The sequence below is a fragment of the Montipora foliosa genome, chromosome 9 (assembly GCF_036669935.1).
Source record: "Montipora foliosa isolate CH-2021 chromosome 9, ASM3666993v2, whole genome shotgun sequence".
In the NCBI taxonomy this organism is placed as follows: domain Eukaryota; kingdom Metazoa; phylum Cnidaria; class Anthozoa; order Scleractinia; family Acroporidae; genus Montipora; species Montipora foliosa.
Genome location: NC_090877.1, coordinates 31,103,182 through 31,118,181, shown reverse-complemented (window position 1 = coordinate 31,118,181; position 15,000 = coordinate 31,103,182). Strand labels below are relative to the sequence as shown.

General features: G+C 39.7%; 2 protein-coding genes across 3 annotated transcripts in view; both read left to right on the top strand.

The window, feature by feature from the left end:
* Positions 1-2,712, top strand: part of LOC137970076 (cochlin-like) — a 17,985-nt gene extending 15,273 nt beyond the window's left edge. For both annotated transcript variants that reach the window (XM_068816546.1, XM_068816547.1), the window contains one exon: positions 1,638-2,712. In XM_068816546.1, the coding sequence (XP_068672647.1) occupies positions 1,638-1,900 (263 nt within the window). In that variant the 3' untranslated portion in view covers positions 1,901-2,712. The remainder of the gene's footprint in view (positions 1-1,637) is intronic.
* Positions 2,713-8,686: 5,974 nt separating this feature from the next.
* LOC137972152 (protein BCAP-like) overlaps positions 8,687-15,000 on the top strand; it is a 9,448-nt gene continuing 3,134 nt past the window's right edge. Inside the window, exon 1 of the mRNA XM_068818990.1 lies at positions 8,687-9,575. Within this exon, the coding sequence (XP_068675091.1) occupies positions 8,726-9,575 (850 nt within the window). The 5' untranslated portion in view covers positions 8,687-8,725. The remainder of the gene's footprint in view (positions 9,576-15,000) is intronic.

The following is a 15,000-nucleotide window of genomic DNA, read 5'->3' as shown; positions in this document are numbered from 1 at the left end:
GAGTAGAAATACTCCTAGTCGCTTCATGCTACGGAAACCGGGAATAGGCTCCGGCAGGTTGGGCCACTGATTCGAAAGCAGACTTTACCTTACCTTTACCCCCACCCTCCCCCCCCCCCCCCCCATTACAACGTTGTCCGGTGTCCGAAGTCGAGAGTAATTCATCGATCGCATGAATGTTTCAACATTATCTGGGGGGAAGGGAGGAAGCGAAAAAGGCAGCGGAAGAAGAGCACGCGTTGCTTATATAACGATGGAAGCATGAATAGTAAATTCTCTAGTTTTCGGCCAAATTTGACAAGTGTCCCAAAGTCGTTTGACCAGGATTGTAGCTGATTTCACCACAAAGTCACGAATTCGAAATTCAAGCTTGTAAATTTTAGCATGAGCTAAATCCCAAAGGAGCAAATTTGCAAAAGAAAACCCACGTGCAAACGTTTGTTTGTCCAGATGATGTGAATGTGAAACGGGGCTTGGTGGTCAATTTTTGAGCATATGCCGTCATATGGGTAAGGCCCATTCTGATGAGTGTGTAATACATGTGAACTTGCTCATTCATTTCTTGATTTATGGTCACTTGTGGTGTTCTGAAAGTTTTCAAATTGCACTCGCCAACGGAGTGCAAACGGTATTCTTTGTGCTATCGCTCCTTGCATACTACGTGCTGGCCCTGTGCTGCGTGGGTCTAAAATGGGCCTTATTCACGCGGCGGCCATGTTGAGTCGCGAGGTGTTGAAAACGTTTGTTTTGCCCCACCGAAACTCGTTCCAGAACATTTAAACTCGATTCTCGGCGTACGAAATCTATTGTACATGGCTAATATAGCCACCGCGCGAATGAGGCCCATTGAGTGTTACACTAGGAAGTAGTTTATGCTACGAAACCATGGTCAAGAACTCAACCCAAGCTAGTTTGCCATTTGATGTAAACAAGGTCTTTTAAAATTGACTTCATTTTGCTGAACGCTTTCAACCAACCTCTAGAGAAACCAGTGACAATAGAAAAAATGTACGGCCTCTTGTGGACAAACAAAAGAAGCTAATGACAGAGCTTTGTTTTTGTCCACCAATATGGCGGTGATGATGTCCCATAATTCCTTACATAAGTCCGCACATTGTTTAAATTTTTTTACTTTTTCAATGCAGAGTTAGGCCTAGGATTTTGTTCACGGACTCATTCAAGTCCTTTTACTGTGTATGCAGACTATACAGGTCTGTTACAAGGGAAAGATTTGGGTAATAGACTATTTCACAGTTGTAGCTGAGGTACCTGTCGTATAAATAAAAAATGAGGTTGTTTATGAGCTTGCTTTGGTACGAACGAATTATATTGTCTTATGTATATACATATTACCTGACATAAAATCACACTGACATTTTGAATGGTAAACTGAGCAGTGAGGTTATTAATCAATACACGGTTACCAACGACCTCACTGCAATTTACAGTCCAGGTCCTTGAGTAAATAGCAGAAAGATGGCTTATTTTCCCTGCCTTTTCCCGCCTTTCCCCCACCCCCTCCTTCACACGATTTATCTAGCGTTGCAAGACGCCCAATATCATTTGGTATAGTTTAATAACTAGTCTCCCTTTACACCTCTAGAGACATGTACTAACTGTGTGGGAAATTTGCCTAGGTGTGAAGCGAGTGGCAGTGTTTCTCACCGACGGATACAGCACTCGAGGAGTGGAGTTTACCAGGGATAATGCTGCAGCACTGCACGACAAACTAGGTGTCCAGTTATTTTCCGTTGGTATTTCTGGTCGTGTCAACAAAGCGGAACTCGACGAGTTAGCCAGTAAGCCACGCAAAACACATCAACTTTTCATGCATTTTCCAACAAAGCCATTTAGCAAAGAGCAGGTAGAACACTTTGCAAAACAAATTTGTAAAGCATGAATCGTGACACACTGCATCAAACCGGTCTCGACTACATATGATTTTTCTCAGTTGATGAAAAAAATCTGTCCTTAGTGGTTGATTATTTTTTGCGTATGTTCAAACTCAATTATTATTATTATTATTATTATTATTATTATTATTATTATTATTGTTCTTCTTATTTAATTATTTCGAATAATGGCTAACATTCAATCTCCACGTGAGATCACTAAGACTGAAATCATTCCTTATAGCTACCGTTTACAAAACATATCAATGTTTCACCAGGAGTGACGTCGAACTCCTGTACATTAAGAGAAAAATTGCTTCATCGGATCCAGATGTCAGATACAATTGGCTTTGTAAAGCGAATTAAACCATACTTCTTTTAAAAACTGATTGCGTTTTAAATACCTGGGACCAAATTTACCAACAAGGACAAGCAGAAGAAGGGATAGTCGTTTCTCCGTGATATAACCTTATACACTCTTTCTCTCCCTCTAAGCACAATTTTCAGACTCCTGGGTCTTTCAGACCTCGCATCTTTTGAGTGTTTATACCTTGATTACCTCAATAACGGCCCCGGACGCAAATGTGTACTTTTGTAGAGTTATTGCTTACTGTAGGTTTTTGTGATTGTGAAACACAAACTTTATGAAACAGGAACTTACAAGCAATTATGTTAAAAGTGTGTAATTACCTAAATCGATTTATTTATGAAAAAAAAAGTATTTCGGAAGATATCTCGAGCACTGCTGTGAAGTTGTTAAATGTTTCAAATACAAGTTATTGTAGAGTATTGTAACACTAAATAATTAAAAAAGTTATTTGCCAAAAATTCTGTCTTTGAATATTGTATTGGCTCACGATTGGATATTAAATATACTTGGCGCGAGCTTCGCTCATGATCGAAAATGCACGTCGCACGAGTTTTAACAATTCCTATGACAAGAGTTTCCTCAGCACGCGCACAATTCTCTGCCCTACAACGAATTACTAGAGCGATTGACGCATTATAATTGTGACTTCAAATTCATTTGATGACGTGGCATTTCGACGTTTTGTTAGGTTTATGGTCGAGGAAAATAAGCAGAGCGTTCAGTAAAACAAAGAAACACTGAAATACCGTTTTTATCAGGTAAACGATGTTAAATCATAATATTTTATAAGAACCGAAAAGTTACCCACGAATTCCGTTAAAGAAACATGGTTGGTGTTGAAGAGAATCAAACAGATTTTTTCGACAGACGCCATAAATAATTTCCGTTTGTTTGCGTATATTACCTGCTACGCGTTCAATACGTAACACATATATCGGCCATTTTAAATTGACAGATTGATCACTCATTAAAAATGGCGCCTTTACCACATAAGCGATCCTACTCCACAACTGACGTGTACGAGCTCCAAAAACTCTGTTACCAAGATTTTCTTCCAACACCCTTTGATATTTCTGCTGCAGTTGGTTACGATTGCAATACAAACATCTTTAAAATTTGCAGGCCAAAGGGAAGAAAGATGGTAAGTCTTGAACTCAGTCCAGATTATTGCTCCCATTATTTTTTGCATAATAGAATTAAATTTCTTTGATATTGCACAAAATAGAATTATTTCGTGAAACCTTTTTTCTAAGGTGAAAACGGCAAAACGTAAGTGGAGTCTACCAGTGATTGGGAAGGTGTCCCAAGGAACAGAGCGTAAAACTGAAGACAAAAAGGCGGCCTCAATCTGCGCCCAAAGTCCATCAAATCCACCAGCCAGGTAAGTACTTTTCACAGGAAAGTCATACTGTTAATTCAGAGTAATTTACAGCAAGAATCCTAAAATTGTGACCGCTCAAGTTCATATTCTTTCATGCCCACCACTGTTCACACGACCCAAAAAACCTCTTAGCTTAGAACTTAAATGAAGGCTTTTTTCAATTCATTCGATCAAAACGCCGAAAAAAGCCACTTTTTCATTGGAGATTTAACAAGCATGATACAACACAAATTAGTTAAAAGTTGTTCTCATTCCTATCAAACGGCTTGGAAACAAATATTTTGACTAATAGTTTTAAAAACAACGGGGTTGACATCATGTTTATCCCCTCATCATGATGCCTGGTGAAAATCGAAAGGCACTGTAACTACCACTTTCCACGTATGAAATACGTTGTACATTAAGCGGGAGATCTTAGCCCCTTACCAAGAAGGAGCCTCTCGTAATCCCGCGGGTCACTTTTAAGAAGGGGAATGGGGTTGAGCTTAGATCTCGCATGCCCGGCATGAGAACTTGAGACGGGTTGGTATGCTGGGCATGTGCTTCAAATCGGTATGAGGAATTTCATGTCCAGCACGAAAAAATGGACAGAATGTCATTCCGGGCATGTAAGTCAACTCTTTATAGCAATTTCGTGCATAGAATGATTTAAAAGAACCCGAAAAGTGACTTGTTTAGAGCGTTGAAGTATTGAAGTTTGGTTTGACCCAATCAGGAGTGTCCTGTTGATGATTCAAGAACCCCCAAAAGTTTATTTTATTTACTGCAATAGATGCAAAGATGTAATGTATAAAAATGATGTTGGGGTAGCCCTCTCCTACTTTGAACCAGTGCTTTGGTCGAATGTGAGCTGAGGAGCTCTTCGGTAATTACAAAAAGAAAAGTTCACATAAATTGATCTTTGTCAATCTTCTTTCAGCTTTCCCGTCGATTCTGATTGCACACCGATAATATATCTATAAAAAGGACCGATACAAGCTATCTTAATTTATTCTATTATCCATCATTTGAGAAAAGCTATTTTGAAATTCAATATTGCTGCATCATGGAAAACATTGGTATAAGTTTTGTTTTTTTTTTTTTTTGCGAACGATTTCTTTGAATAATTTTTAATGAGTTCCATTGTAAACATAACTTCCTTTTTTTCCAATTTATTTTCTGAGTGAGTGGAGTACCCATTCAAAAGTCATTTGATGTGCCTTGATCAACCTGTCACGGCATTCTATAGTTGTTCTTGGATAAGAGTTGACAATTTCAGCTTCCATTTCATCTCCTTGAAAGTCAAGAAACATTGAAGTTGTCTTCTTACACCTCCACATATTCACAATCACTTTTATACCGACTTCAACTAACTGCTTCTAAGAAGGAAAACAATGACAAAAATTTTTTAGTTAGTGTTCATATGCATTTGTTTCATCATAACTCCTTTCCGCGCCTCGTGGCGCATAGGGCACGAACAAAAGATCTCCATTCTGTCCTGTCTTTAGCTAGTTGAATACCAGGCCAGCTTCTCCACCCAAATTTAATCCTCTCTTTTTCTACCATCCTATGCCACGTATCTTTTGGTCTGCCTCTGCTCCTTTATCCTGGTGGAGACCAACGCAGTGCAATTCTCTTGTCATCCGAAGGTTGTAAGACGTGCCCTATCCACTCCCGTCTTCTAGCTCTAATCATGCTTGTCGCTGATGCTATTCCTGCTTGTCTATCGAGTTCTACATTGGTTACTATCTTAGACCAGAGTATCTTCAAAATTCGTCTCAAGCGTCTGTTATGGAGAGCATTAAGCCTGTCACTATCCCGCTTGTTAACGTTCCAGCATTCGGTGCCACACATTAAAACTGACACCACATTGCTCTTATACAGTCGCAACTTTGTCCCTCTGCTGTATTGGTTTGATGCCCAGATCGCCCTCATCGTAATAAAAGCCGATCGTGCCTTTCCAATGCGACAATTCATATCTGCAGTGTAGCTCTCCTCAGATCCCAGATCTCAAGTATGCAAGGGTGCTCATTCTCTAACTCCTCCCCATTAATGGTGATCACTTCCTGGGTGGTCGGTGCATCACTCATTACTTTTGACTTCTTGGTATTCACCTGCAGACCCACTCTTTCCGCGACTCTGACCAACTCATTTGTTTTCAATTGTAGCTGTGGCGGACAACAGCGCTAGATCGTCAGTATAATGTAAGTCCACAAGCACTTGGAATCTACCCCAGTTGATACCGCGCCTCGTCTTTCTTGTATGTGCCGTTATCCAATAAATCACTATCAAAAATAGGAAACCCGACGTAACACACCCCAACCTTACTCCTGACTCCATCACAAATAATAATAATAATAATAATAATAATAATAATAATAATAATAATAATAATAATAATAATGATAATAATAATTTATTACTTATAGTGCGCCTGTTACATTGAGAGATGCTCACAGGCGCATTACAATATCCAAAGAAAAATTACAATATCGAGAGAAACTTTATATACCTTAATTACAAGTGGTTATAATATATGAAGCTCATTAAACTTATTTACAAAACCTATTTACAAAAAATAATCTATAAATAATTAAGAATGAGTCGCATAGTTACTGTTTCTCGTAGCAGCTGAATGCATCGCGGAAAAGATGCGTTTTCAGGAGGCGCTTAAAAGTGTTTACATTGTTCGCATATCGTATTGCCTTGGGAAGACTGTTCCAGAGTTTTGGTGCCGCACATGTAAATGAGCGGTCACCAAGAGTGGTAAGACTCTTGAACGAAGGATACTTCAGGAATTTTCAGTTCTATGAGTTCTGATAGGTACAGGGGTGCAAGGCCATTAAGAGTTTTATATACAAGCAATAATATCTTAAACTGGATTCGGTAACTGACAGGCAGCCAGTGGAGATTGTATAACGAAGGTGAAATATGCTCTGAGTACCTTCCATCATGTTCTACGGAGCAGATAAAGTAGTTGTAGAAAAGCTTGACCATGGTGATTAACTTTCCTGGAATTCCATAAACGGCCATTATGTTCCACAGACTCTCTCGATGGACACTATAAAAACTCTTCTAAAGTCCACAAAGTTGATGAACAATGGACTGTTCAACTCAACGCACTGCTCTATAATATTGCGGAGGATGAATATTTGATCAATAAAACTTCTTCCAGTCCGAAAACCAGCCTGCTCCTTCCTTATCATTCAATCAACTTCCCCCTCTATCCTGTCTATGATGATTCTGCACATTACCTTTCCGGGAACCGACAAGTGTTACTCCTCTACAGTTGTCACAAACCTCTATCGTAGCAAACACGTGCTCAAGTGCGTTAACTGTCATCCTAACATCCACTTTTGCATTTTGTTTGCGTGCTTTAAAAGCAATATCAGACATGTGACCGGTGCGGTGCGGTGCGGTGCGGTCCTCTTGGTACGAGTTAATATGTTGAGGACGACTTTTGGTGACACAAGAATTTTCAGCTTGTTGTGACGCGGCCTCTCTATAAACAAAATAGGAGACTAACAGATTTTAAAATCGTGGCTTGAAAAATTACTCCTTAATTTTGGCTTGAAATTTCAGTTTTCGTGGTGTTTTGCTCGCAACCATACATGTGTTTGTATTCCGTAAACAGCTGTAAGTTTTAACTTTGTACATTTTGGCGCATAGAATTTATACAAGCCAGTTTGCTTTGGGCAGATACTAAACTTAAAGCGATAATTTACCCTTGAAAAGCTCTTCGATCAAACGCCGAAAAAAGCCATCTTCTGATTAGAGAGTTAACAAGCATGCTACAACATGAATTAGGTAAAAGTTGTTGTCAAGTATCGTGTATTTAAAGGTGAAGAGATTGAGCTAAGGCCTGAGGTGAGGATGATCAAGATTACGGAGTACAATGAAAGGTGTGTTTGGCTCGCTTCACGGATCTGGTGCTTTCGAAACTCAAAATAGTAAAGGAAAGGAAAGGAACTTTATTTAAGTGTCCAGTTGTTCTAGCGCTGAGGCACTAATTGATGACACTGTAAATTGAAATTAACAATTAACACAAATCAAGGCAAGTTCATTGCATGTTGTCAAGAAATACTTAATACCGCTGACAACGCCTGAATCTTGATTATTTTTTGTAGGTGGAGACCTAGAAATGGCAGCCATCCACTACGATCGAAAAGTGAAGGAAAATGTTGTGACCTACGTGATACCAGGAGTTTAATGCTTCTTCCACATTTAACGTTGGACTTACGGCCAGAAAAACAAAGCAAAGCTAAACCAATGAAGTCGGATGTAGTTGTTAAGTTTCCTGAGAAGTCAGTTCTGTTGCTTGCACAAGACGATGAGGATCAAACTCAAATAGAATTGTCACTGTCTAGTGTGACTTCAGAAAGTGACTCATTACAAAACTTGCGAAGACGCAGAAGAGACAGTGGTGTGTTCGTCAGTGACGAGGCTGTGTTAACGTGGCGAAGAAGAGAAGAACAAAGCAAATCCGAACCAATCATCACTTCTGCCAGCGGATCATTTAGTAATCAACATGCTCATATTAGACGAGTGGCAACAAAGAGTAGTTTGCAATCAACCTACATCCCCATTCTAGACAAGTTAACAGAAGAACCATTATCATTACCCAAAGAAATTCCTGGTGTGAGTAAAGAGGGCAATGGGATACATGTTATGGTCGATTTACGTAGTATTTGCGGGCCAACTGAACGTCGAGATATCGGCGACGAAATTGTCCTGGGACACTGGCAAAGACCAGAGCAAAAACGTGGCTCTGAGAAAGAAACAGACAGTGGCAGTTCTTTTCAAAATGCGACTCAAACAAGCAGCATCCAAAAACGAAGAGCTACCATTGCGACAGAGACTCCTGCTAAGGAACTCTCTCCTCATTATGCCACTAAGCTAGAAAAACAAGCATTCAACAAAATCAAAGAATGGAAAGAAGGATTTGCAATACAGCTAGATCAAGTGCTGCAACAACGCCAGAATTTATCACAGCAACTCCAAAATCAAGGAAATAAGTATGTTGTGGATTATTATTCTCCTGTCTATTGTGGTGACGACGTCAAAGGACAAACCACTCCATCTCCTCTTTCTACCAGAAAATCAATGTCCTCAAAGCAAGCTTTCGCACAAAATTTGCAACACAGACTTATTACTGAGTTGAGAGGATTGTCACAGATGTCCGTGATAGACAATAAAGGTATTCCTGACGCTGACAAAGGCAGTAAAATTTTACAGGAGATAAAAAAGCAGCGCGAAAAATTCAGAGATGTTGATGAAAATAAGAAATTAAAAGATGAGTTGAGATCCTTGCAAATACAGAACACTCAACGAATTGCTCATGATATGCATTTGGATGCATCGGATACTAAAGATAACAAACCATCTCTACAACAGTACAATTATAACAGAAAATGTGATGAAAAGAAAGGAATGATGGAGAATAAGCACGGAAGACTGAACGTTGATGATGATTTTTGCGCCGGTTCACACACATCAGATTCTCAAGTCGCACAGGTTTTGTCCTCCCTGAGACAAACAATTGATACCATATTCATTTCAACCATACAGAGGATAAGTGACTTGATGGTGAAATCCACTTCTAGCGAAACCCATTCGGATAATGATACTCTTCCCTGCGACGATCTCTTGAGGAAGATAGAAAACACCAAAGAGGAAAGAGATAGCCTCTACTTGCAAAATATGAATTTGAAAAAAGAGATATTTGATCTCAAACGTCGATTAGCAGATTTTCATGAAGAGAAAGTGGAACAAATCTCAACAACATTTGATGCAGTTCGTAGCTCCATTAGCGCCGCCTCATTCGTCCATCAAAGTGGCCATTACGTGAGAATAGATGAAATAGACGGAGTCGTAAGCCATTTAAAGAAGTTTGTCAGTGAATACGGAGGTGATGTTACTGGTGTTCAAGGAACAATATCCACATACATTCATGGTATGTATGACAGTGATTTTACGCCCTTCTTTCTGTGTCTTAACGTACTAATTAAATTAATGGCAACTGTCACTTAAAACAAGTCATCGGTAAAGATTCTCCCTGCTCGAAGACACCATGAACTTTCTTATGACGTTCTCAACACGTGTTTGCCAATAATCATTTCAGACTCCTTCAGAATAAAATATACCATTGTATTTGTCAAACATACACGTTTTTTGTGGATAGGAAGAGGAACAAATACATCTCAAGAGGGGGGTTTACGTGATACCGATGCGACTTTTATTTCATTCCAGTACGAGTTCGTGTCCGGTTCGTTCGGATATTCGCTTTGCATTTGTTCGCATGAACGCTCTCTAACTTGTCGTACAGTAATGATTTTCAAAGGTACATGTATCATGTAAACAATCATGGATTTGTAAGAGAGATGATGATTGGCTCATCGCGTTTTTCCGCCGGGTAGTGCGGATATTCCTCAATTTCATCTAGAACACTCCAGTCAACGCTTGTCTGCAGGCAAGAAGAGTTCTGAACCCATCCGTTGCTTTAAATATATTCTGATGGTGAGAGAAGCTCACCACGCTTTGTTCTGACTGAATGTAGATTTCTTTACTTTGATCCATAAACAGCAATAAGAGCAGCGTAATACACATATGTTATTCACCGGCACAGGCACAGTTTTTCCCTATAAAGACCGACCTAAGCCGGTGAATAACGTATTTATTTTTTCTGCTTTTTTTTTTTTCTGAAAATAAAGTTGACAGACTGGTTTGCAAAAAGTGTTTCTACGTGCTCTACGTTGCATAGTCACAGTTGAAATTAACTTATAACTTAAAAAGGCGCTCCGTCCGCAAAACTCAGAGAAAAGTGATAGATTAACGATAAAATAGAACTTCAAATATCTCTTGGTGCAATAAATATAAAAGAACAAACAGTTATATTTCATAGCAAGCGCAGAGAAATGAGCTAAACAAGCTAAACAATGCTGTTTGAAAAATTTGTACAAACAAACGAATAATGTTCTACGTATTAAAATGATTTGTTTGTTGACAATGAAACGAAAGTTCTTAAAACAGTTCATGCAAACTCCACAGCATTGTGATTTGTTTGTTTGACCATTTTAGCTACAAATACGTATTTTCTTAAAATAAAGCAAAATAGAAAAAAGAGTGACCGGCTAATAGCTCGTTACTAGCCAATCAGATTCAAGGATTCAGGATTCCTGGCCCTCTGAGATGCTTCAGAAAAAAAATCATCTCTTTTATTCTTCTCCCTTGCGCGTTGCTCTACTTGAAATGCTTTTTGTTGAAACCATTAATTCTGAAGTTTCCTGATTTGATTCCTGGGTGTTTATCTAAAGCTTCTTTTCCTTTAGGAGTCTCTGTCTCTCATCAGGTTTGTTATCAAACCAGTCTTTATTCTTTCTCTTTTTCTTCCCAAATCCTTATATGGCACTATGCTGAAGGACTTACAAAGGTCCTTTACAACCTCTCCTTTCACTATTTAATGGTTGACGGTTTTAGTTTGTGTTGAAAAATATTCTTAAGGTAATTATTTTCTTGAAGCATCGTTCCCATTATCGAGAGGTCAAGGAGAGTGCAAAACAATTACTAATAAGCCATTTCAATTCCTCTTGCCTGTTCCATGGCTTTCAAGGACTGATGATCACAACTGCCACTCCTTCCCCCCAACACGAGCATTGAAGTCACTTATAGCGCAGCGCAGAGTTAAGAAAATATGTTAACCCATCGATGCGAGAAATTTTGGTTTTATAGCCATGACGTCATCGACCGTCCGTACGTACGTCCAACCCTCCATTATGCCTTTCCCGATTGCGCTCGTAAAATCCTAAAAGGGTGCTGGCAAAAATAGCTAAAAGGTGCTCAAAAAGTGCTCAAAATCTCAAAGTAGTGCTCAAAAAGTGCTAAAAGGTGTGAACAGTTACTTCTAAGCTTTTCGTAAATATGTCAATTTTTACAATCTATTTTGCGTAGTGTTATTCGACAGGTTGTTACGAAAGGTTGATAGAATATAGAACAATAATATTTTTCAAGTTACTTCACAAGGAACGACGAACTTAACAATGCTTTATCACGTGCATGATAAAGTTTGAAGGCTCTTACTTCTGTCTATTTAAAGTTTTCGTATAACATTGTTAGACTCTTTTTGCCTTATTGTATCGTAGCATGACAGACGCTTCCAGGTAATCTTGCAGAGCAGAGCCTTGCTGTGACGTAAATGCAATTGCAAAGAGACTGAAAACCCTTTCAGCCGCAGCAGTTGAATCAGCAGCAGTTGAATCAGCAGTAGTTTCTTGACAAGTGCACACCAGTGTGGAAGGGTATCTCTGTGAGCAGCCCACCAAGTGACTTTGTCCTCCTCGCATGCGACGTTGACCATCAGCTGCGGCAATATACAGAGGAAGCTCTTGCGCTAGATTTGCTATTGTGGCGTCATTGTTGAGGAAAGGGAAATTCCTTACTTCTTCCAGTGATGCTACTGTCGGACGTAGGGCTTGCACTTGTACAGGGCAACAGAATCGTGCTGTTTTAAAAGCTCTTACTGTGTCACGAAACTGTACGCTGAATTTGTGCTGGTAAAAGTTCAGCCCGGGCCGAACACAAGCCTTTGCTTGTGCGATTAACTGATTGTAGATGGCAACGTTGCCGTTGGCAATTTCAGGAGCAACCGCCTCGGTATTAGGGTAGTGATCGACTGCTACAGCCTGTGCAACAACTGAAAGACGCTCGTAACAAGAATAAATTAAAGGCCCGTCCCCTTCTAGGTAATAGGTGGCATTTACAAAATGCACTCCGGCATCGACAACAGCAGCCAACTCCAAGCGTAGGTCTTAACAGCTTTGGGGATCATCAAATATTTCCATGAGATGCCCACGATTTGCTGGACAAATTTCCTCGTTCTCGCGAAGGAAAGGCTCGACATCCCCAAACAAGTCCAACACTTGCTTAAGCACCTCCCATTTACTCCACCAGCGTGTGTCACTGAAGGTACGAATTGACTGCCCAGTTTTCTCTCTCCGGGCAAGCCTTGCATTGTAACTGTGGGAAAAGAAACTTATCCAAAAGCGGATAAACTAATCCAAGACTTGAAATTCAAAATGAGAGCCAACATTGTCTAAAGTGTGAGAAAAGCATACAACGTCAAAAAGGTCTGCATAAAAGAACTTCAGTTGTCTCAGGGCAGTTCCATTCACTGGTGCACCATCTCGCATCCCTCCAATGATTGCCGCCGGACCAAAGTTCTAGTCCACAGCTAAACATGACATCTGCCTTTGAGCCAACTGCTCTCCCTTAAGTGCCTTTGCGAGCACCTCCAGACGTATAAGTCGCTGAGTCGGCTTCAAATGTTGCTGTATGTAGCGCAATACGATCGCCAATGCCTCACCCAACCTGGCCGTCCCGTCAAAAATGACAGAAGCCTCCTTTGCAACTTTTAGCTCCTCTTTTAAAGTCTCCTTTTCTTTATCTAGTACAGCAGGTATAAGCTCACTAAGGTGGGCACTACTGGTTAGCCTGTGGCCATATTTCTCGAGAAAGGGACGCACAGCATCCACTTTCGATAACTCCTCCCGACAGAACAGACTCGACAAGCTCACACCGATACAGTTGTATATCTGAAGGCAACGTTGATCCACTTGCATTTTCCCGTTTAGCCCTCTTCTGCAGGCATTCTTTGATGGACTGCTGTTCTGATTTATTTCTCTCAATATCATGTTTCTTTGATTTCGTGTGTCTTTCAACAGAACATTTCTTATCACTGAGAACTTCGCTGCGGGCGTTACATCTAAGCTTTCCTTTTACCACGGCAAAGTGTTGGTTTGGGTACTCTTTGAGACGATCCCATGTACTCACATTGGTGGTTTTGACGCTTCCTCTTTGCTTGTTCTTCCCTTTGTTGATCGGATCTTTTCGCTTTCGTGCTAATATCGAAGCACTTTCTGGAGCACTTAGGGATGCTCCAGCATTTACTGTTATTGTAATTGGGTCAATCACTTCTTCGTCTTCAGTGCTATTGTTTTCCGACTGATTTAGTGCTTCCATTTGTGCTCTTAAAAAACTAAAGCCGGTTACGAATTGTAAATAAATAAATACAGCAGTACTAGTGTAACGCCTAGACATCAGATGATTTAGAAATTTGAGATGAAACACACATGATACATCAGCCAATCAGAAACTTCTGTTCTCACGCTCAGTAAGGATAAGTCCACGTGCCTTTCCATGACAACGGTCTTTTATTCTTGACAACATCATTACTTATTCAAATTTATGACATGGAACACGATTCTCGTTGCGAGCGATACACAGTTTTTGCTTTTAAATGTTTTAGAAGACATGATGTTGCTCGAAATTTGCTAGAAATGTGAAATATTGCTCAAATGTTGCCCAAAGTGCGAAAAAGTGCTTAAGGATGCTCAAAATGCCAAATAGTGCTCCAAACTCAAAAAAGTGCTCAAAAGGTGCTCAGCGCAATTGAGGAAGGCCTACCCTCCATGTATGCCAATGTAACCAGTATCATGCTAGTTTACAGCATACATCTTTGATATTGAACATCCATGTTTTGATCAATTGACACCTGTCAAACAAAGTATCCGCTGACCAGCAATATATGATCACTATTACATTACATTACATTGCATTACATTTCATTACATTAAAGGTAATGTTAGTGTAATGTAAACTTTTGTTATGTATTCAATAAAATATATAATTCTCAAAAAAGAAACGATCGTTTTCAATTTACAAAACATGTTTCGACATACTCATGTCATCTTCAGTTGCAAATGAGCTTTTCAACGGTTGTACATTTGAATTTATGTTAAGGTATGTTGCAAAATTACATGTCAGAACTTGCGTACAATTTAAATATGAAGTGTGAAATGCGCAGAAAACAAAAATAGCGCACATAGCAATAAAATAAAAGACAAAAGAACAACGTAATTAAAAAGAAAGAGACAAATCTAAATGCCTCAACTGCTGATTAAGGATGGGATTTTCCCACTTAATGTGCAATGCTTCTTTGATCTTAATTTGGAATTTTGAGGCGGCAGAATCTAAGATCGTGAAACATTCTGTGTTACAAGAGTCATGACAGGCCCTAGATGACTGCAGGTGTCTGTAAACATGCGAAGACTTGTCCGACAAGAGATGCTCACGAGCACGCGTATGTAGGTGGCGAGTGGTCTCGCCAATGTAGCTGGCATTACAGCCAGCACACGAGAATTTATAAACGACACGCGAACGTAGACCTTGCGGTACTGAATCTTTCACGCTGAACATGTTTCTAAGTTTAAATGTACTAAAGACCAACTTAATATCTAAATCAGCTTTGCAATAATGTTTGAGTAGTTGTCTTAACTTGGTCTGGGCGATTTCAGAAAACCGGCCAACATAAGGGAGTTTATAGA